The sequence below is a fragment of the Impatiens glandulifera genome, chromosome 7 (genome assembly GCF_907164915.1).
Source record: "Impatiens glandulifera chromosome 7, dImpGla2.1, whole genome shotgun sequence".
NCBI classification, from domain to species: domain Eukaryota; kingdom Viridiplantae; phylum Streptophyta; class Magnoliopsida; order Ericales; family Balsaminaceae; genus Impatiens; species Impatiens glandulifera.
In genome coordinates, this window is record NC_061868.1 from 2,193,458 (window position 1) to 2,217,323 (window position 23,866).

At 29.8% G+C, this 23,866-nt stretch overlaps 3 protein-coding genes, 1 non-coding gene and 1 pseudogene across 5 annotated transcripts; 2 read left to right on the plus strand and 3 right to left on the minus strand.

Moving 5' to 3' along the window:
* Nucleotides 1–2,981: 2,981 nt before the first annotated feature.
* Nucleotides 2,982–3,889, minus strand: LOC124944896 (EPIDERMAL PATTERNING FACTOR-like protein 8). The gene is made up of 2 exons (XM_047485245.1): nucleotides 3,790–3,889; nucleotides 2,982–3,184 (listed from the first exon to the last, which is right to left on the minus strand). The coding sequence occupies exons 1-2, from the start codon at nucleotides 3,887–3,889 to the stop codon at nucleotides 2,982–2,984; spliced, it is 303 nt and encodes a 100-aa protein (XP_047341201.1).
* Nucleotides 3,890–7,409: 3,520 nt separating this feature from the next.
* LOC124944897 lies at nucleotides 7,410–11,815 on the minus strand (annotated as a pseudogene).
* A 289-nt stretch (nucleotides 11,816–12,104) lies between these two features.
* Nucleotides 12,105–12,186, minus strand: TRNAS-UGA. The gene has a single exon. It is a non-coding gene; the product is annotated as a tRNA-Ser (tRNA).
* Nucleotides 12,187–13,931: 1,745 nt separating this feature from the next.
* On the plus strand, nucleotides 13,932–16,157 carry LOC124945311 (embryo-specific protein ATS3A-like). The gene is made up of 3 exons (XM_047485722.1): nucleotides 13,932–14,171; nucleotides 14,251–14,361; nucleotides 15,595–16,157. Exons 1-3 carry the CDS (start codon nucleotides 14,043–14,045, stop codon nucleotides 15,952–15,954), a joined length of 600 nt encoding a protein of 199 aa, XP_047341678.1. The 5' UTR covers nucleotides 13,932–14,042; the 3' UTR covers nucleotides 15,955–16,157.
* A 596-nt stretch (nucleotides 16,158–16,753) lies between these two features.
* On the plus strand, nucleotides 16,754–23,231 carry LOC124945310 (DEAD-box ATP-dependent RNA helicase 15-like). 2 transcript variants are annotated; one of them, XM_047485720.1, is made up of 12 exons: nucleotides 16,754–16,869; nucleotides 16,961–17,080; nucleotides 17,422–17,522; nucleotides 18,693–18,865; nucleotides 19,213–19,444; nucleotides 19,535–19,653; nucleotides 20,563–20,619; nucleotides 20,702–20,886; nucleotides 21,634–21,778; nucleotides 21,878–21,961; nucleotides 22,585–22,648; nucleotides 22,918–23,231. In XM_047485720.1, coding segments are annotated over exons 1-12 (1,293 nt in total). In that variant the 5' UTR covers nucleotides 16,754–16,867; the 3' UTR covers nucleotides 22,929–23,231. The 2 variants fall into 2 exon arrangements, with proteins under 2 accessions (XP_047341676.1, XP_047341677.1); XM_047485721.1 differs by having other exon boundaries at nucleotides 16,776–16,869; nucleotides 16,935–17,080.
* Nucleotides 23,232–23,866: the final 635 nt, after the last annotated feature.

A 23,866-nucleotide genomic window follows, 5' to 3' on the forward strand; every position in this document is an offset into this window, starting at 1 on the left:
GGTCGGCACTGCTTAACCTAATTCATTCATAAATATTACTAAACATAATTCATTCATAAATTTAAACTAAATTCATAAATATAAATAATAATTAAATAAACACATTCATGTACGGTACATAGTTGTAGTACTGTATACTATATATAATATTGTATAAGTAGAAACCAAAAAATAAAACAATATCCACCAGTGTTGTATACAGTAATCTCATCGCGTCTCATCTCAAAAGTGTTAAAAAAAATCAACCATTACAGTACATCTTAAAATAAATTATATTAGAGTCTTATTATAAAAGTAAAATATAGAATAAATATCTATAATTTTGATGTAATATTGAATTATTAATTTATATATTATATGAGACTTATATGTATTAATAAAAATATATTATCTTATAAATTTAGTGAATTATTAATTTATTTTAATGGTCCCGAGTTGGGACTATAAAAATTTATTAATTAATCGAGATTATTAATTTATCGAGGTTTTACCGTAGATCACACATTAAATATTCAAATACGAACTAAAATTAAATTTGAATTTGGTTATATTTTATTAAAATTTATTCGAATTAAGTTCAGTTTTCGAATTAATTAATAAAATTAAAAAATCGAAAAACTCAAATCTAATAACTCGAAAACCGAACCGATAAATATTTTCAAAGTTAAGTTTTATTATTGGTATAAATTTGTAACAGTATATAATTTATATCAAATATTTGTATAAATTACAATTAGTTCCTTAATTACAATATTTTCATATATTGTATTACTTAATTTTTAATTTCTCTTTATACCTCTACTAATATTATATACAACATATTATAATATATTATATTTAGTTTTAAAATAATTATTATATATAATAATTTTAATATTATATATTTTTTTAAATAGTCCAATATTATAATTAGAAAATATTTATTTATTTTTATAATGAAAATTTTATTAATTATTATTACTATAATTTTATATACTTTTATTAGATTATAAATAATATTGTTTCTTAATATATATATATATATATATATATATATTATTTATTTTATTACCATTATTAATAATATTTAAATTAAATGAATATAATTTATAGTTTATATTATAAAATTTTTTTATATTTTATTTAAAATTACATTAACTATTAAATATAATAAAATAATATTAAATAATTATAATACTATAATTTATAATGATAAATAAATTAAGAAATAATAATAATAAATATTTATTATATAAAAATAATTTTAAATTCATTTTTTCATTTTAATTAATTAAAATGATTAAATTATCATTTTATTCTAATACTATACCCCAAACACAAAATTATAAATCATATATATTATACCAATTTTTATAATTCAAACAAAATAACAATTTACTTATACATCATATTTATATATTGTTACACTTTTATACATTTATAAAATGTATAATTTGTACCCACAATCATCGCTATAAATAAGAAATTCAAAAATCAATTTTTAACTTTGTTTTGTTGGTGTTATTTTGTAATATTTTTAAATCTCTTATCTAAAATCTATTTAGCTTTGAACTAAAACGTTATTAAATTTGTTATTACAGGTACATTATTTCATTTAAATATATATATATATTAAATATTAAATATTTAGTCTGAACCGAATTATATTTACTGAATTCGAGTTATATTTTCGATTTTCGAATCAAATTTTAAACTGATTCAAATTCAATTACGGTTTTCGATTTGGTTTTCGAGTTTAGGTTTCAACTTTAAAAATCAAACCGAAAACCGAATTCAATTTTTATTATATATGATATAATTTATTACGTATTATATATAGAATTATTATTGACCTCCTACTAGATCTCTAATATCTAGCCCAATAATTCAATAAATTCACAATCTCTCATTCTTTTTCCCCTTTTCTAGTCGTCCAACTTCCTATCATTTCAGTTGCCCACCTCATCTTTAACTTTAAAAATATCTAATTTCTTCACCTATCTACTTATTTCAATACTAATATCACCATTGTCTTCAACACTTCTCAATTGCCATATATTGTCATCGTCAACACTGTTATACTTCCTTTGTTAAATTGCCGGATATTAACAGTAAGTCATTAAGCTTAGTTTGCATGATTAATTTATACCCGATTCCATATATATATATATATATGGTCGATCTAAGGGCTCGGGTAGGCTCACTTCAACAAATATTACACTTATTTTTTTTTTTAAATTAAATTAAATTCATTATTTTCTTCTCTAATTTATAAAATGTATGACAAAATTTATATTTATCTCTTTATTTTATTCATAATTTTTTTTGTTATTTTGTTAAGCCTATTCCAACCATTAAATTTTTTTTTTAAGCACAGCTCTCTCTTCTATTTTAGTGAAACCATTTCCTTATCATCTTCTTTCATGTAACAAGTAGTTGGATCTTTTAAGGTATGTTGTATCTATTTTCTTTTAAAAGATTTCATCACAAGACAACTTTAATTGCCATGTTTGGATACTAAAAATCATCTCCCATAGTTCAACTCTAATTTAATACTTTACCTTAAATAAATCTCAAATAATCCCTTTTATTTTCAAACCTCGATTTAATTAAAAATTCAAGTACATAATGCATCTCTTTTTTTTTCTTGTTCTTTGTTTTAATAACTGATATACTAAAGATTTTAATGATTTTTCAATCAAATGGTACATGAAAAGAAAAGACATATTAAAAAAAATGATTGAAAAACAGTGAAGAAAGTGAGTACTGTGGTTTGATTTAACAAGTGAATGTTAGGTACAAGACATGACCGTTCCTTTCTTCTTTAAGGTCTTCTCTTGTCTCAACCCCCAACAGCTTCCCTCCTGCTCCCATCACGTACAATACACAAACACACATTCATCCTATTCTTATATCATTTTCAAATAAATAAGCTTCATTTCAAATACATAAATTAATAATTATCTTAATATCATTAAGTTACGAGTCTCCACAAATGCAAATTACGGTTGATAAATCTTCTTCCCACATCGACACATCCAAGAGAGAAGATAATAACCGTCATTATCATCATTTCCTCGAGAATTAAAATTCTTTGGTCGAGGAGGAACCACTAAAGTCGCTATGCATGGTCGGCAATTCATGCATTTGTTCACACAACCCGGCGGCCGTGAACCCAACACCATTTTCATTCCTTCAGATCCATCTACGATTCAAATAATTAATTAACTTCGTCATAATATAATTATACTCTTAATTTAAGTACTTTTCTTTAATATTAATTCACATATTATTTACAAAAATCCACTATAATACAGGCTTTAAGTATCAAATAAATTAATGTTTTATTTTTATACAAACTCAATATAGTTTACTTTATAATAGTGAATTTATAAATTAATTATTCGAATGAAAAAGAAAAATATATATATTGTCGGTATACTGTTGAAAGAAAAATTATTGGTATTGAATAAACTCTCTCTCCTGTCATCTCACGACCATAATATCATTGATGACAGATAAGCTTTTATAATAACAAAACAAAATTGACTGTAATTAATTTCAAGTCAATTTACAATAATAATATAATATATATATATATATGTTTTTTTATTGCCAATATTTGACATGAACCCTAATCCAAAGCAAAACTCATCACATAAGCAAAAACAAATGAGAAGAACATGAATTTATATATTATTAATCTTTGTTTTAAAATGTTTTAAAATGAATCCAAAGAGAGAGAGACATGAAACATTGAATAAAAGTTACATGACATATGTTATTATTGTTACAGTTTTGTTTGAATACCTGTTATGGAAAATAGCAAAGGTAGAAGAAAGATAATGAGAGTGGCAGAGACAGCAATCTTGATGAAGAAGCTTTGTGTTGGTAATGAAGAAGGCACCATAGCTAGCTAGCTGTAACTGTTGCAGAGGAGAAGAATAAGGTTCAGTGAGAGAGAGAGAGGGAGAGGAGAGAGACTAGGGTTTATATTGGGGGAGGACAGGAGAGGAAAGAAATTAATGGGTTTGTTTGAAGCAAATGGATATAAAGAAGTGAATGGATAAAGAAGAGAACTTTGTTTGGACAAAGGAGACAATGGATAACACCCATTGGTAGCTTCTTCACCAATGAGTAATAAAATTGTAATTTTTGACTATTTTTTTTATTTATTTTTGGAAATTGTGATTGGCACTGACTACCTTTTGTTTTCTTGTCTTTGCTTAGAGACCACAATGCATTTAATGTGGGCAACTATTAACTAACCCCAAAAATTATAAAATAAAAAACTTATCATATTGGAAAATGCCTTGTTTCGTATGTTTAAGGATAAATCTCTATCATATTTATGTTTATTTGTAAAACAATTTGTTTTAAATTATTAAAAAAATAACAAATTTATGTGAAAAACAAATCATTATTAGCGTACGATGGAATGAACCACACCTTCTAAGTTTTCTTAGTAGGGATGAAAATGGAACGGTTAGGGCGGGTAATGTATTATCATTCCCGCCCCGTTTTTACTTCGGAGATTTTTTTTACTGTCATACTAGTCCTGTTCAGTTTTAAAAATTCTGCGGAGCACCGTTTATATCTTATTCTCTAAAAATAATATATATGATAAAATTATATAAATTAATTTTTTAATATAATATATATTGTAATATACTAAAAAAATCATATTATTAAAAAAACTTAAAACTCTTATAAAATATAATGAATAAATTAATATATTGATGGTTTTATATATTTAATTGTCTTTATAATGTTCATGACAAAATTTGAGTAAGATTGGATTGGCTGAGGCGGGGGACACAAATACCATCACCGCCCCATCCTTGGTCAACTAACGATCAAACTAGGGAAAAACCTCCACAAGCGGGACAATTTAGTTTAATTGCCGTGGGGCGGTTTCAAATTGTTATCCTTATTTCTAAGACATATTTTTAAGGTATTGTATTGAGCTTAAATAATATATATTATTTATTGGATTTAATTTGTTTGTTTACAAATCTTAAAAATAGTTAATTATCTAATTGTCAATATTATAAACTGCAATACTCTATTCACGGTTCAATTATTGGCATTTAAAAAGAAAATTTTACATTAATTAAGTCTAACATAATTTTACTTACATTAAGTTGAAACACTTTCATAGGGTCTTATCACCTCCAATCGCTAAAATGTTTAGGTCGAAGTGTGTTTTTGAGATACAGAACAATCAAAATTTTAAGTGGTTTCTTTAAAAATATATTACAATCTTTTCTATCTAATCAAGTATGTCATATATATATATATATATATATATATATATATATATATATATATATATATATATATATATATATATATCATTTTTTTAAACGAAATTAACATCATTTAATTACAAACTCAAAAAGGGGAAATAAACCTAAGTTTTTAAGACAAAACACTCTTTGTCTTGATTAAAAAGAAAAAGAAAATGAGAGTTCAAATACAAAGAGAAATCAACCAACATAACTTGGAGACTAATCTAAGCTAAAGCGCCTTGAAGAAAGTAATACTAGTGACTTCACCAGAATTAATACTTTAATTTTGGTTAAGAATCCAATTTTGTTCATTTACATTCACGTCTGAGTACGAGAGTTTCTGTCCATAACATTATCATTTCAAATTTGATCCACGTCCTACACGAACCTGGGTAAAATTAATTTTTACATTCCTTTCGACCCAAAGGAGGTAGATAATTGCGCCGAAGAAGCATATGAAAACATTAGCATATAACTTGTTTCCCTAACTTTAACAATAGCAAAATTCTTGATATTTGATCATTTATTCAAGAAATTGAGAAAATCATGTGATTAAAAAATTTGCCTAAAGAGTATACGCAAAAGAGCACCTTTCGAAGAGATGATTAATGCATTCCTCATCCTCTATGAATAAAGGACATCTAGAATCAGAAATATTCATATACTTTTGAAGGTGATCCATTAATTCTAGAAAATCTTTCTCAAAAGACAAACCCATGGATGAATTGATGTTTTGAAATCACCTTATAGGACCCAACAACATAATGTCAACTAACCAATTGCCTCTTAGATTGGATCATGAATTGAGAGAGATTAGGGTTTATATTTGGCAGGAGAGGAAATAAATGGGTTTGTTTTTAGAAATTGGATATAAGAAGTGAAGAGCTCAACTTTGTTTGGACAAAGGAGACAATGGATAACACCCATTGGTAGCTTCTCCACCAATTGAGAAATTAAAAAATTTACAAATTTTGTGACTTTTTTTATTTATTTTTGGAGAATGTGAATGGCAGACTGACTACTTTTGTTTTCTTGTCTTTCTTTAGATACTCACAATGCATTTAATGGGGTAACTATTAACTAACCCCACAATCTCTTAATTATAAAATCAAAGTATTATCATATTGGAATGTTTAAGGATAAATCTCATATCATATGTTTATTTGTAGTAATATAATTTGTTATAAATTATTTAAGAATATAACAAATTGAAGTGAGACAAATCATTATAAGAGTATGATGGAATGGACCAAAAATAAACTACACCTTCTAAGACAAATTTATTAAAAATATACATTATTTATAAGATTTGTATATTTACAAATCTAATTTAAAAACAACAAACCATACTCAATTCAATGCACGCCTCAATTCTCCACGTTTAAAAAAACATAATTTTACTTGCATTAAGTTCAAAACACCTAACTCTAATTTTTAAATTTATCCTTATATCACCTCCAATGAAAACAATTTATGTCGGAAAATGTGTTTTTGAGTTATAAAATAATTACAATTTTAAGTGGTTTCCTTGAAGAGGTATTACAATCTTTTTTATATAATTTTCAAATCAGAAAAATACATATTTATTAATAAAATTGATTAAATTTGTCAAATTTATTTGTGTTAAAAGTGTTATTATATTTGTACTATATATATTGGTCAAAGTGTCATTTTTTTTTTAATTTTGGAAACTAATGGTTATAAGATCGTAAATTATCGTAAAAGAATGACAACAAAATTAAACGAAAATAGTAATAATGGAAACACAAAAGAAAATAAGAAAGCGAAAAATGAAAGTAAACTTAATACTTCATCTAAGTTGTATAAGAGAATTTTAATTCCAATATGAGAAATAAACCAAAAATCCAAATAGAATCAATAAATTGTATTTGTAAGTAACTAATTAATTTGAAAATACATACCCACAAAAGGATAAATTATTTTGTTTCCTCTATACATTAATTGACAAATTGAGACTAAACTTAATAGCAAGAGCCTACAGTAAGCTCATACCATTCTTTTAGCTCAATTATCATCAAATTAAATAAAACATTTCTCCATATGACAAGTATTCACTTGTAACAACAAAAAAAACTAAGATGTGTTTAGTGTCATGTGATAAAAGTATAACAAAATGCATTAGGTAGTGAGGATTGGAGGCATGAAATCGCATTTCGCACCCAAAACCCTAGCTTTCGTATCTGGGAAATTCTCGGTTCCATGATACTCAGTAACCTCTCCTTCCCTCGATATACCAATCGGGTAGCGAAGCAAGTGCCCGGGCAGATCACATTGAATTTGTTCGCTCGCATATAGATCCCAATACTTGTCGGCCATTTGGTTCACTTTTTTCACACATTCGACACTCTCTGGGTGGAGGAAGCTTTCGTCGAGCATACCGAGATGCTCATACCATAGTCCCATGCGAAAACCGTGAATGTCACCACGTGCTGGACTTCGGCCTTTAGTTAAGTGGAATGGTTGATATGCTCCCATTGCAATCTCAGAGTCCCTAGCTCCATCCATTGACCTTTGATTGATGTTGGCAGATCCAATGATAATATACTCATCATCAACTATAATAAACAATTAGCATGTGGTTAAACATTAATTTGCATATAAGTATCCTACAATTATCCAAAAATGTTCAAGATAATATAAATAAGATTGTTTTGATATTCTATTATTTTTTTCAAGAATTATCAAACACTTGTTTGATGAGGTTTATTAAGATTTAACCTGCATGAATCATAATTATTTTTTATAAACTAAATATTGAGCCTACTTATAACATTTCCTATAGTTAGGTTTAGATTTGTACTAAAGACATGTTAACAAATATATGATTTAAAATATTATTTCATCTAAAGTAATATTAGATAAAATAATTATCAAAAATTATTTTCTAATTTTTTTTATTAAGGTATTACTTATATAATCTTAATAAACTACTATTTAACAACAAATAAATAAATAAAAACTTATATGCAAAATATCTTTTTGATTGAACAAGCTTTAGTATTTTTTATTTTATTTTTGTAAATAGACCAATAAAAAAGCTCTAATTTAATTGGATTAAACCAAATAATCCAAATTAAAGGGCTTTATTTGATTTGAGATTTTGTTTTAGGATTGTTTGAGGTTAAATCCAAAGTTTTAAGTGAAAAATTACCATGATACCCTTATGTTAACAAAATGGTATTTTGAGTTATTTTAAGATCGATGATTGACTTTGAGGGAGCGACTCGTACAGTGAATGTGACATCGCTGTTATACGAAAGTGACATCGCTGTTATACAAAAGACCTCGTTGTTATACAAAAGGGACGAGGTCTCTTTTGTATAACAGCGAGGTCTCTTTTGTATAACAGCGAGGTCACTTTCGTATAACAGCGAGGTCATTTTCGCTGTACGAGTCGCTCCCCCAAAGTCGTGCTCCCTATCATTTCTCTATACTAAAATACTTTATATTTTAATCTGTTTAAGTATTTTTATCCAAAAATAATCCTTACCTCCTCAATATAAACAAACCCGGGTTTAAGGGAATCATTTTCTTATAAGTTATTTGATTATTGAGCAACACATACCTATCATCATTTTTGCATGAACATATATCATGAAACGCCTTGCCTCTTGAGCTCTAATATAATCCGTATCAGGTTCTGGTCGTTCAGAAGGTTCATATTCACCACTCTTCTTAACTTCCCTATTTCCAAGACAATAAAATGTCAAATATTCCCTTGGATCTTCTTCAATACCCTTAGCTTCAAGAGCTTGAACAACATCTTTGTACATCATTTCCATAGTCCTCCTTTGCCAATCCAATATCGCCTGAACCGAACCGCTATCGGGTAATCCTTCCGGCCACATCGGAACAACTACATAAACGGTAAACCTCTCTCCCGCCTCAATTTTACTAACAATCTTTAGTGAAAGTTCTTTTGGAATAAGGTGTAAAGCCCCAACTTCCTCAACCTTAATGTCATTTGCATCCCAACCAAAAGAGCTTCCAAGAAAATATTGATTCTCGATGTAAATAAAATCCTTAGCCCTTCGAATCGCGTGGATGTACGAATCTTGAATACTTCTATCGATTATATTTTCCTTACCACTCACAAGTCCAGCTTTCGCCGCGTCTTCTGGGGAGTCGGGAAATCCAAAGGCAGCTCCACCATCTATCGACCTAGTAACATATATGGTAGAGTCATGTCAATAAAGAATTAAGTAATTAATCAAATTTGTAACATACCTAAATAATTGAACGTTCCATGTTTCTTGATCATCAGCAAACATAACCGGGGATGGAGGGGCGATGATATTATCAAGATCCCTCAAGTTAAGTAGTAAATCTTTACCACCTTGCTTCCTCCACCTTTGTTCAAAGTTAAACAAAACATCCCATGCAATGGGACCTTCGAGTTTGGAATGAATATCATGCCAAGGCTCCCTAGGCCCTCCTTTCGCAATCGAAGCACCAGTGAAATTAGGTTGATGGAAATCATCGTGATGGGCGGTGTCCAAAGTTCGAAAAACCGAATGGAAAGGAGTGTCATATCGTCCATCGCAAAGATCAATACCACCCACGAAACTAACTATCCTCCTCTGACTGTGACCAGATGATCCACCAGAAGATGACGGCATATCGTGATCAACCACTATGATTTTTTGATGATGAGTAAACATAGTAGAGATTTGCAAGTTTTGAATAGTACTTCCACCATCATCCGGATTACGAGGACACAAAACACAATTAACATCACTATTTTGAAAATACTGCTCAGTTTCTTCATCATGGGTAGCCATTAATCCATCTTTTTTCAATAAACCAACAGAAGTTCTATCATCCCAAACAAGCATAAGAACCCTAACTCCTTCACTTGCTTTTTTCTTAAGAATCTCACCAAGAGTAGCGTCACCCCCCGGTTTTTCCCTTCTAGAATCCCTTATCAAACTGATTTCAGTATAAACAGACCAACCAGTAATATAGATCAAATGTTTAGCATTTGTTATAGCATCAAAAACATCTTCCCAGCATCTATGAGGTTTATAATCTTGTCCGGATTGAAGACCGATTTTCGGCATGAATTTGTCGGGTACATGAGAATCTTGAAAAAGAGAAACACGACAACCCGTTCTTTGTTGGTAAAATGTATATGGTACACCAGGGAATTTGGAACATTTTATACCACGTGACCAATTACGGTCGCGAGTTACGTCGAAGTATTGTAGTTTTACGTGGATTTTTGAACCGGCGCTTATTGGGTTTTTATCATCGTCTAGAATATCTACCCATTTGTCGACTTCTTCACCGTCTAAAAGTTCATGAACGGGTAAATATGCTCTTCCGATTAGGGTTGCTCCGATTGGATTACTGTCTTTTACTGTGAATATAACGTTTGCAGCATTGTGTGCGCAGTAAATGTGAAAAGATTCGTTCCATTTTGGATTGTTTGGTTCGTTTTCTATTAGTCTTGTTCGACCAACCCTAGCTTTTTCTAGGTCAATTGATGCATAGATTCTTGGATGTCCTTCTCCAATGCCAACAGCTTCTTGAACGTTACCAATGATCTACATACCAAAAAATAAACAAGTAAGGAGAATAATAGACAAATATAAATAAGATTACACCTTGTTTGAAAACACCTCATCCGGAGCTAGGTCTGGGTTTGAAAAAATCTAAAAATTATTCAAAATTTTTGTTCGGATATTGATTTACACGAGATAATGTTCTGATATATAAATTAGTTATATAATATTAACAAATTTAATAAAAAAATTTGTCAAACACAATTTCAGTCCTGTTTTAGGTGTTTTCAAACATTGTCGTATATTGTTAATATAGTTAATTAGTTAAAGTGTTTATTTCTTAAACCGAAGATCATTGGTTATAGTGTTTGATGACTGATTAGATAGGGTTCATGTCATGCCCTGTTAAATCGTCGAGTGTTGTGCTCATCCTGGATTATTAAGACATTGTAAGATGATAATGAATCGTAAAATGATTAAAATAACGTAGGAACAAGACAAATCTAAAAAAAACGAAAGTTTAGTTATGACAGAAGAACAAATTTCAAAGCTCGACCATGATAAAAACATTGAAATCCATGTTGAATCAGACTTTTTCATTGACTAATTTTTTTATGTTGGAAGAAGCATTTTGATTTATTTATAACAATTTATATCAACTTGATTTATTTTCCCAGTAAAAAAAGTGGTTGACTTTAAGTAAATATCATTCTCGTCCTATTCGAATCAATCAAGGTACAAAATATTTCAAATAGTTAGGTTTGAATTGATTCTATTTGAGTTTATGAACAAACCATGTTCATAACAAGATCAACAAGAATAACGTAAGCATTGTCATATAAATTTCGGTTAACAATTCAAAAGATTGCGAATTATCCACAAAGAAAACACGATGATCAATTAATCTCATATATACATTACCTTGGAGAATAATCCCCCCCCACCTCCTCCGTCGGTATTCAACCTATCCACTTCGAAGATGGTGACATGAAGTGTTCCATGAAGCAAAATTTGTGCCATTTTTGAGCCTGCATACAATTTTTTTCACATTAGATAATGAAATTAGGCTTGATTAAGATACATGAATTAGAGAATAGAATTACTCGTACGAGGTAAGAGGATGTTTGTATTGAAGTAATTAAGGAAGTTGGTTTGATAATTAAGAATGTAAATGAGAGAAAAGAAATGCGTGAAAACAGACACTTCAGTGGAGCACCGTGAATAGGATTAACATATGGTCAATATTAATTTATGGAAAATAACTTCAAATATCTGTTCCTTGTTTGGATTTGGAAAAAAAAAACATTAACGTCAACAGCAGGGTTCGAACCTGCGCGGGCGAAGCCCAACAGATTTCAAGTCTGTCTCCTTAACCACTCGGACATATTGACTTATGTTTATTCTTAAGTATTTTACTATTAATATATAAATGTAACTTGAAGAAACCATGATTTTAAAATGACCTATAAATTATGTTTTTGAATGTTAAATTGTTATCGGACGTATGGGACTCTGGGTGAGCCATGTATATACGAATCATATCCTCCGTTTTGAACATGGGTGTTAAAGAAACTGAAAACCGGAAGCAATGTGAGGTTTGATTAATTTCGGTTATAAGGTTTTAATGAAAATAAACGTTGATATAATAGACGTTGATATAATAGACGGCACCATATATTTTTTAAGTTAATATAGTATCTATATATTTTAAATTAATATAATAACTTTAAGGACTATTGGTAAAATGTCACTTTACTTTTAATTTTATTTGTTTAAAAAAGATTGTATTCTTTATTTATAAGTAATGGCCTCTTAAATAACCAATGCAACCCTACAAAAAAATATGTTGTTTTCAACAAACCTTAAATTTTCAGCAACAATGATTGTGATTATAGTGTCAAATAAAACTCTAATTGAATTGCAATACTTAGATAGTAAGTTGTATATTTTATTATATATTTTCGGACGAACATGATCAATCACTTAATAATAAGAATTATGCGACGAAAAAAGATCAATCACATTAACGAAGCATGATGGTTGAGAGATGTGATATTGTGGTATTTGAATATTGGCGCAAGGGTTGCGGCAAAAATTCCAGTCTTCCTTATCAATGTTTTAAATAGATGGTTTGCGACTGTATGAACGACGAAAAAGATAAAGTTGTTAAAATATAAAACTGCACATAAAACTAAAACAAAAGAGAGAATAAGCAAAAACTAGCCGTGGTTGAATGTGAAGAAGGCTTACAACCATCATTCACCTCCTCATTTTTCGTGACAACTAAACTTGCATGAGGTATTTGGTAGTTAATAAAGAATTGATTTGCAGTTGGCATATTAAAACAAGATCAATTAGTCAACAACTATAATTTAATTTAAAATTTTCTTGATGAAAAATTTACCTGCAAAAGATGGTAAAAAATATGTTTTATTTCTCTTATTTGTAAAATTTTTATTTATTTTTAGTATGTTATAAGTATAAATATTATAATAAATTCATATTCTGAGGCTCACACCAATTTTTCAGAATTTCACCATTTATGCCTCTTTATCATTAAAGATTTTTTTAATATAGAATGAGATGTTTAAAAAACAGTTAACTTATTATTATCATATATATATATATATATATATATATATATATATATATATATATATATATATATATATATATATGATATTTATAAATAAATAAATAATTTATATCACTGATTTAATTATTAAATTTTATTGAATTAAATATCTTTTTTACTATTGAAATTTTATAGAATTAATCAAAAATATATATTTATTAAAATTTGATAATTAAATTAGTGAAATTTATTAATTTTTTATTTATTTATTTATTTATAAATATGACACTGATAATAAATTTTGTTTGAAAAATTGAAAAATAGAATCTGAAATCTTAGCCGGTAAGAGTCATTTGACAATTTAATCATTAATTATATATATATATATATTAATATATATATATATATATTAATAGTTAAATAATATTATTAATAAAAAAAACAAGATAAAGAGATAAAAACAAAGGGTCGGAAATACACGTGTACCTCGCGGTCTGTCTAAGTTTGTCGGGAAGTCAATAAATCAGATTTCTCTGTTTTCTACCGGCCATTTCCTTGCATTTGCCTTCTCTCATCATAAACACAGATAAATCCGAATTCATCTCCTTCCGATCACCCACCGACCATCATCGGAGTGAACTTAACCATCCACACTTGTAACAAGTGCAAAAGATGGCGATGACTTCCACTCTGATGCTGATGCTGATGCTCTTCTTGTCGCTGTTTTTACTTTCTTCAGATGCTCGATTGATGATGATTCAACCTCAGAGTCAACCGTTGTTTCAAATCAATTCCACTCAGGTTCTTTTTCATATCTTCATGATTTATCCATCATTCACATGATTGTTCTTCTGCTTATGTTGCTACTGTTGTTGTTTAGGATAACGCGGCTTCCTGTTCTTATACTGTCACTATAAAGACGAGTTGTTCTTCTCCTAAATACACTAGAGATCAGATTAGTCTCTCGTTTGGAGATGCTTATGGGTATCAGGTTAATCAATCTTCCTCCTCCTCCTCCGCATTTCAATCTGTTGATTAAGATCTTGTATGATTGAAACTAAGTTACAGTAAATTGTTAGGGTTTATTGAGAAAAGGAAACCTATATTTACTTGAATTAGATGTTTATAGTCAACGATCAGTTTGGTTCTTAATTGAACACAGAGGATCTGAGGATTTTGCTTTAGTTCCAACTTTCATGTTTTTGGATTAAACTGTTTAGAAATTAATTAGGTGTATTATGTTTAAGAGGTTGTGATGAATGAATCTCTACGATTGTTTTGAAATTATGAATTTTCCTGTATTTTGGTTCATTGTGAGCCTGATTGAGTGATCTTTTTGCATGATTTTGAGCATTTGCTTCAAGTTTCATGAATCAGGCTTGCAAAATTTGATTGTATCTGTTGTTTCCTTACTAACTTCTTGCTTTGTTGTGAATATATATGTATTGAGCTTAACGATTGGGGAGAACAACCTCTAAGAATCGAAGCCAATATCTTTTGCCTTGGAAATTTTGAGTTTCATGTTTAATGGGTGTGCTTAGGAATAGAAACACCTTCAATTTTTAAGGGAGTAATCTCATAAAAAGATCATCAAACCTAGTTTAGCAAGAGGCTTTGACTAAAAGTTCGGAGTTCATGACTATGACTGTGGGTTGTTGTGCTAGCCTCCTTTAGGATTAGTCGGAAAAGTTGGCCGGTACACCCTAATTACCAAAACATTTTCATAAAAAGATCTTAAAAGTGAATTCTATAGTTTTATGGAGCCTCACGTTGCAATTCTATCAAACTATATGTGCTTGTCATGAAATCATACTTATCTAGAGAAATCGTCAAAATCATGATCTCATTGAAAAATCGTCAAAACTAAAATTAAAGGATATTTTTGGATCATGATTTAGATTACACTGTGATTTTTGTTGTTTCAATTAGTATACAAATTATTTTATAGAGCATGATCTAAATTATAGTTTTGCTTCAACTTTGATAATTTAGATTTTTAAGTTTAGTTTTCAAACATTTTTGTATCCGGATCCAAATACACAAACAAAAGTACCAAATTTGTTCAAATGGGTCTCAACCACACACTTGCTTAACTAATGATTATCAAACATTTCCTAGCTCTTCTTCTTTGCTCCACTTTTTCATGTAAGGTTATGCTTTTGATTATTGTTTTAAAAGAGTTTATTCTTAATAAATTGCAATCTAATTCACCTTCATACACTAGGTTTATGCTCCTAGGATAGATGATCCTTCAACAAGAGCCTTCGAGCGTTGCTCAGTTGATACATACCAAGTTTCCGGACCATGTGTATACTCAGTCTGTTATCTGTACCTCTACCGAACCGGACAAGATGGCTGGTTACCCGAAACTGTTCAAGTGTATAGTTCCTACACTGGCTACACAACCTTCAAATACAATACTTACATTCCCAATGGAGTTTGGTATGGCTATAATTACTGCCATCGTGCCATTGGGTCAGCTTCCTCTTCTATTGTGAGCTGGCTTACTACGGTTTCTGATCTCTTTGTTGGGTCTAGCACTAGCTCTAGCTCTAGCTCGGGTGGTGGTGTTAGCAGCAGTTGAGTTTGGCTGTATGATATATAGACTTGTCGTGCTTTGGGTTTGATGAATCATTAGCTTTCGAAATATGTATTAATGGGAAATATGGTGATTGTTTAGGAGCGTTTAGCAAATGTCGGATTTCTGTTCGAGAGGTTGTATGTGTTTGACTAAGGATGCTATTAAGGTTAAGTATGAGTTGGTTTTGTATTTGTTTTGAATCTAAATCTGTCTACATGCTACTAAGACTTTTCAATACAAATCAATATATGTTTTGGGCCACTTTCAAATAACTATTGATGATAGTGATACAACTTGTCGAGAAAATGCATTTATCGTCCTATCTCATTCTACTTAAGTAGGGTGGATTGGTGTGGAACTGAATTTAACGAATAAATATTATTAAATTTATTAATATACATAATTAAAATATATTTTATAACATTATTTCAATAAAATCAATTTTATAATAAGATATTTAAAAAGAATTAACTTTTAATTATTTTACTAAAACCTAGATGCAACTCCTGATCTAAACGTTTTCAAATTAAATCAATATTCTCAAACTTTCTCAATTTTCATTTGTTGGTTATTGGAAATTTTTTATTTATATAGTACAATAAAAATGGTCAAACAATATTTGTACAACTTTTATCTCATATAAAAATAATACTTATTATAATATTAAATTTTAATTTTAGGTATTTCTTGGACCGGATTATGAAAAGAAATGGCGGATCGACCGGGTTTGCAGGTCGAAAAGGGTAGAATAGTCTTTACATACTTATCTGTATTTATATTCAGCAACATTCCCCGCCTTCATTTTCGTTCCCTGTAAACCCTAGATACAATCGCCCTGAAGACGCATCACTGCTGAAACTGAACGCAGCTTCTTTTTCACTTTTCTCTTAAGCTCGATCGACCGCTTGTTTGTATTATGTATGAACTCACTTTTCAGTATAGTTGTACTTTCTTCGTAGCTAATCCGATTACATTTCGATCAGATAGTAATCTGATTCCGCGTGTGTAGGATCATGGGTGAAGTAAGGGAAACCGAAGCATACGAAGAGGATCTTGTAGACTATGAAGAGGATGAGGATAAAGTACCAGATTCTATCAACGGAAAAACCAATGGAGATTCTGTGAAAAAGTAAGTTTCGTTATGCCTATTGGAATCATAATTAGTTCTTCTATCTGTTCGTATGTTTTATTTTTGTTGTGTTCTTTCGATTCCCTTTTGAAATGTGTTGGTTCTTGATTTAGGTCTAGAAATTAGGAATTTTGGGATTGGTATATGTGCAGTTCGATGTTGAGTCTTGGCCTGTTAATTATTGGTGGAAAGAACACGAGCCTCCATGGTTATTGTTGTCATATGGGAAAATGTGATTCAACAACTGGTTGCACTTGTTGATTTTGCTGTTTTTTGCCTTGTGATTAATCTTCTTTATTATAAGAGCTTGTTTCATTTGATTTTTTTTTTGCTTATCTCAGGGGCTATGTTGGAATACACAGTTCTGGATTCAGGGATTTCTTGTTGAAACCAGAGCTTCTTAGGGCTATAGTAGACCAGGGATTTGAACATCCTTCTGAAGGCAAAGTTCCTATCTCATAGTTGTTGTAATTTATGTATGATTGAAATCAAATTTATTTTGTCTGTTTTTTGGTATATGATGCCAATTTCATGCTTAAGCAGACATAAAATGATTTATAGTCCTTACAACCATGCCATCTTATTCTTGACAGTCACTCTGTTACCTTCCATAAGAATACAAATGATTTGTAAATCAATTAAAATTCAAACAATTGGCTATCTAGTTTCAGACATTTTTTAATCTGTTATTTGGAATTTCATTTTAAATGCAATTCGTGGTTGATAATTGTTATGACATCTGTTGTGATGTATACTTCTCAAGATGTGATTTATTCCAATTGTTTGGTTTATGTCATCTATTAGTTTTGAGAGTTTAACCTGTTAAGGCCTCCATTTCAAGTAACAGAAGAGAAGGAAGGTTCTTGTTTTGTTGCATATTTTAAACTTTTGCTGATATTGACCTTTCCCATCTCATAATGGGTACATCATTATTTGTTTCTCATCATGTCGAGGCTTATAGTCAGAGGCTCAGTAATTGTTGTATCTGATAATTGGATTTTGATTTACTTAGAAACATAGTCTGGCTTAGGCTGTATTATCCCTTCTTATTACTTAATTTAAATAATTTAGTGCTTATTTGAATTATGTTAATTTGAGAATATTATTTAAAATTACTTATTTTTTTAGATTCAACTAAAATTAAGCTAAAAGCCTAGCTTAATTTGGTAAGATATGTATGACTTAACTGGGAATACAGTAAGAGTGTCCAATATATAATTTTAATCCTGAAAATTTATCAAATTGTCACTATAAAAGTAAAATTGTCTTTAATGTTTTTTTAACATTAGTACCACATTTGGCCCAATCAACTAGATATCAAGTACTTAAAATCTAGATATTTTTATTTTGTGTAATCAACATTTATTTTTCAAACACTTAACTCATTCCGCACTGAATTTGTAGTTTGATCAAACACATTCTAATAAATGCTGCCTCATTTTTATTCTTCTGACTTGTATGCTTTTGTTTTCTGCAGGTAAAAACATTTATTTTTTCTCATGATTATGGCACAGGAAAACAGATTTTCTATAACTTCCCTTACAAGGATCTGGGAGCTCATTTGTACTTATCGAGGATCTGTCCTCTCCGGTTTTATTTGCTTCTTCACCAGTACAACATGAGTGCATACCTCAGGCTATCTTAGGAATGGATGTCATTTGCCAAGCAAAGTCAGGAATGGGTAAAACTGCTGTCTTTGTTCTATCAACTCTACAACAGATTGATCCTGTTGAGGGACAGGTTGCAGCTCTTGTCCTTTGTCATACTCGAGAATTGGCTTATCAGGTAATTAAAATGCTATTAATCTCCCTTTGTATCCTACATTTCTAAGTTACTCGGTCTTTTTCATTGAGAGTATCTTGGGCCTAGTTTTGATGTGGGTTATTTGAGATTATTTTCAAATAACTCACTATCCAATTAACAATTTACTCACCAATCACATCTATCAAATCATCAACCAAAATACACTTTAATATATTATTTTTTCATTATATATTTATACCCTAATTTTCAATAACCTACATTAAAGAAGGTTATTTGAAAACAATCACTTGATTATTAAAATAACCCTAGATCAAACATGGCACATTAATAACACATGACACAGTCTAACTATTTTTGCATCTCAACAGATTTGTCATGAATTTGAGAGGTTCAGTACTTATTTGCCTGAGAGCAAAGTTGCTGTCTTCTATGGTGGTGTCAATATCAATGTTCACAAGACTTTGTTAAAAAATGAGTGCCCGCAAATTGTTGTGGGAACACCTGGAAGAATATTGGCTCTTGCTAGAGAAAAGGAATTAGGCTTGAAGAATGTGAGGCATTTTATCCTTGACGAATGTGATAAGATGCTTGAGTCACTTGGTAAATGTCTTGTTTTTTACTACTAGTGTGTTTTACTTAAAGTTGTTATTTTACTGAATTCTGATCTGACTTTCTTAATTTGTATCGAAGATATGAGGAGAGATGTCCAAGAGATATTTAAATTGACTCAACATGATAAACAAGTTATGATGTTCTCTGCTACACTGAGCAAGGAGATTCGTCCTGTTTGCAAGAAGTTTATGCAAGATGTAATTCACTTTCTCTCATTATTTCTTTCCATCTCACAAACTTCAATCATAGTTGGATTTTGAAATATGGCAGTATAGTACATATAGCTGGGGGATTATAGGGGGGCATCTGCAGCATTTTCATCAAAATTAGTGATTATAAATGTTTTTTGATGGGCTTTCGTTTGATATCAATTCGTCCCAGATTTCAGTTTAAAAGAAGGCATGTGACTAGGGAGAATAAAAGCAAAATATTTGTATCAAAACTTGTGCATCCTAGAGAGAATAAAAGCACAATATATGGGTATTAGACGCCACAAGTAGTAATCGAATTGAAATTTTTGTTCCCATATTTGTGTATCTCATCCAACCTCACTCTTTATACCAAACTTATCTTGTTCCACATGCAAATCAAGATCCAGCTACTCAAGTGTTTTCAAATGGGGTCATTATATGTGCTTTATAGTTCAATTTGGGTAATTTGCGACACTCTTTAGGCAAGTGGAAAGGAGAATCTTGATTTTATAAATAATTCCACTTATGGCTGGGCCTTAATTCTGTTGTAGAATGTCTTCTCATTGGTAGTTAACTTTTGTTTTGGTGCCAAAGCCTATTTGGAAACTAGTGTTCAATCATATGTCACAATCACTCTAATTGAAATTGATAATTTTTTATTGGTATAATATTTTTTCTGGATCATAATAGGATTATTATTTTTTATCACGAGCTAGTGATTTTGTTGCCTCATTTGATATACAAATCATTTTCCAATATCATGATCTAAATTATAGTGTAATTTATTTTGGCTTCATTTGGTTTATGTTCAAATATATTTTTCACAAATTTATTATAGAGTATTTTTAAATCTGTGATTTTTCACAAAACATCATTTTTTATCAATTGATTAACCTGTTATCATCTGTGTTTCAGCCTATGGAAATTTATGTTGATGATGAAGCAAAGTTAACTCTCCATGGTCTAGTTCAGGTAATTTTGCATTTTAGTGTTCCCTTTGTGACATTTACTCCAATTGATGTCATCTTTAATTGCCTTTTAATTTACCTTTCAGCATTACATTAAGTTGACTGAGGGAGAGAAAAACCGCAAGCTGAATGACCTTCTTGATGCATTGGACTTCAATCAAGTAGTTATATTTGTTAAGAGTGTTGGCAGAGCTGCTGAGTTGAACAAACTACTAGTGGAATGCAACTTTCCTTCAATCTGCATCCATTCTGGGATGTCGCAAGAAGAGAGGTATATGCTCTTGTTAGATTATTATTTTATACTTTATAACTCTCATGCTCATGTTATATTTTCCTACGTCCTTTCAAAGGTCCTACTAGTATCCTCCTTAGCCCTAAAAAGACCCATGTTACTTCAACTTTGAGCTGAATTATAAAAATTGTCTTGGCTTGCATAACCTTTCTTTCATAAACTCAGATCGCTCCCCTATTCACACGCTCGATGTTGTGTTCACACAAGCCTTCTACATTTTGAACCCACTCACGCCCCCCTACTCAAACTAGGCCCACCATAGAGATAATCCCTAAACTTTAAAGAGCTTGTTTGATGTAGTTTTTTTGATTTTTAAATAACCCTCATTTTTGGTAATACTTGTTTGTTGAAAAATGGATTATTTGGGGTAAAATTTATAAAACATCCTTTTATAATAGTTAAATGTAAAAAAAATTAAGTACGGATAAAGGAATCTCCTTTTTCCCATATATTGGTCTTTATCCTATCAATAAAAGTACTCTCTTCTTTTCTCTCATAAATCTAACAGATTGTATACTTGGTGACACTAGTGTGTTTGTCCTGTATCCTCTAGAGTACATAAAAGACAACATTTGAAAAACAAAAATAATTTTATGAACTCTGTTTGATTAAATTAGTTTCCAAATGTTTTTGTATCCGCATACAGAAATAATTACTTCTTCAATTGACCTTGGTTTGTATTACTCATTGCTTGCATCCCCTTTTGCTGATGATTTTCTGCATTAGATTGACCCGATATCGAAGTTTCAAGGAGGGAAAACAAAGAATACTTGTGGCTACGGATCTAGTTGGAAGAGGTATTGATATAGAGCGGGTGAACATTGTTATCAACTATGACATGCCAGATTCAGCCGACACCTATCTCCATCGTGTAATCTTCCGTCACTAGTCCTGTAATTTTATCACATGATTTGAGTGAGTTTCCCGTGTACCTTATTCTTAAAGTGCGATGTTTGATTCATGCCTGCAGGTAGGCAGAGCTGGTAGGTTTGGCACCAAAGGACTTGCCATTACTTTTGTTTCTTCTGGAGGCGATTCCACTATTCTCAATCAGGTATGTATATGAATGTTGTGATTTCGTGATCTCATTAGAAAACCATCAGAGTTAAAATTATCTATTATTTTGTAGACCATGATCTATGTTATAGTGTAATTTTTGGTTTCATTCAGTATACTTATTTTTTTAAAGGTGACATTCAAATTAAGTTTGGATCTAGGTAATTTTGGCAAACATAACAAATGTATATTTTTTTAATCATGCATAATCTACATGAAAAAGTGTTTACCAATATTTATTTGGAAGCTAGTATTTTGTCAAAATATGTGTCAATAACAGTCTTACTGAAAAGTTGCCAAAACAGTTTAAACCGAAAGTGATTTTTATTTTTTCCATTTGGTATAAGATATTTTTCTCTCTAATGCTCCAGCTTATAATTGCAACTTTTGTTGTTTTATTTGGTATACAATTTCTTTGCTTCATTTTGTATAGAGATTATCTTTCTCAATAGATTACTTTTGGATCGTTGGGATTTTTTGCAAAAACCAAATGTAGATTTTTCTGGATCACAATTCATTTACAAACAAGTGTATACTAAAACAGCCCTATCATGTGCTATTCTTGTTTATTGCTCCTCAGTACCATTGGTTTGAACCTTTGATTTGTTATCACTTGGGCAGGTCCAGGAAAGGTTTGAGGTAGATATCAAAGAGTTACCTGAGCAAATTGATACATCCACATACAGTACGCATCTGATTTCTCTTTTTGCAGTATTTTCTTATTCATGCTTGTATTATATTTTGCGTGTTTTTCATAGTGGGTCATATGAAAATAATCTCAAATAACCCACAACAAACATGGCCTTACTTGACAACACAATGGCCCTATCATGAAACACATTTTAAGGCCTTGTTTGAGGCCAAATAATTCACTATTACATCATTAAATCATGGACCAAATTAGGACAACATTGAAATACTTATTATTTTCCTATGTGTTTTATAATTATACAGTGCCGTCTTGATGTTTCCGACGAATGGGGGGAAAACCGGTCAGGTGCTTACGAATTGAATGGTGTTCATCATGGGAGGTTTGTCCCCTCCAATCGTATTTTACTAGATTCATTCAATTCAGCCTTGAGGTTTTGATATATTTTGAGTTTTCAAGCATTGAATCATATTCATGTAGGCATTATTATTGCCATTAAAACCAGAATGTGTAACTGGAATTAAAAATCAAGAAATTGAACCATTTTTATTAGTATTTAATGATTTTTTGTATCTTGTTCTTTCATAATATGATTCTGATATCTAGTGATGTTTAATAATTGCATTAAATCTTGTTAGCTTTTTTTACCATGTATGTTGGTGAAAACAAAATGTTGTTTTATTGATTTTATAATTTTTTAACATTTTACAAAATAAAATGATTTTATATTTATAAAATTCTTTTGGTGTCATTTATTTATTATTAGTTTTGAAATTAATTTTATATTTAGTTATTATAAATATATTTAATTAAACGATATGTTCTCTAATATAATTTCTGCAGATTTTTTTTTTTAAAAAAGAGAATAATTTTGTATAAACTGAAGTCATCTGTTTGCCAGATTTCTTTGAGATCCATTGTTTAAGGAAGTAGAACAATCAAATAAATTTTTGTTAAGTTTTTAAAGGTGAAATAATAACGGCAAAAACCAAGAGAAAATGAAAAATGGTCCAATTTTTGGGGTTGAACTTTTAATAAATAATAATTTTAGTTGTTTAAATTTTTTCACAAATTAATAAACTTTTGTTTTTGTTTTAAATGTGTATATCTCAAAAAAAAATAATTCATTTAAACTACAAATACAAAATACACAAATTATATTATTTTGAAGTTATTTATAAAATAAAATACAAAAACTCTCCATTTTTTTTTTCAAATTATTCTCATATTAGACAATTTTTTTAGTAACTCAAA

Coding starts and splice junctions, on each gene's coding strand:
- LOC124944896 (XM_047485245.1), bottom strand. CDS start 3,889: ATGGTGCCTTCTTCATTACCAACACAAAGCTTCTTCATCAAGATTGCT. Junction 3,185..3,789: donor TTTGCTATTTTCCATAACAG/GTATTCAAACAA, acceptor TTTGAATCGTAG/ATGGATCTGAAGGAATGAAA.
- LOC124945311 (XM_047485722.1), top strand. CDS start 14,043: ATGGCGATGACTTCCACTCTGATGCTGATGCTGATGCTCTTCTTGTCG. Junction 14,172..14,250: donor TTCAAATCAATTCCACTCAG/GTTCTTTTTCAT, acceptor GTTGTTGTTTAG/GATAACGCGGCTTCCTGTTC. Junction 14,362..15,594: donor GAGATGCTTATGGGTATCAG/GTTAATCAATCT, acceptor TTCATACACTAG/GTTTATGCTCCTAGGATAGA.
- LOC124945310 (XM_047485720.1), top strand. Junction 18,866..19,212: donor CTCGAGAATTGGCTTATCAG/GTAATTAAAATG, acceptor GCATCTCAACAG/ATTTGTCATGAATTTGAGAG. Junction 21,962..22,584: donor ATTCCACTATTCTCAATCAG/GTATGTATATGA, acceptor TCACTTGGGCAG/GTCCAGGAAAGGTTTGAGGT.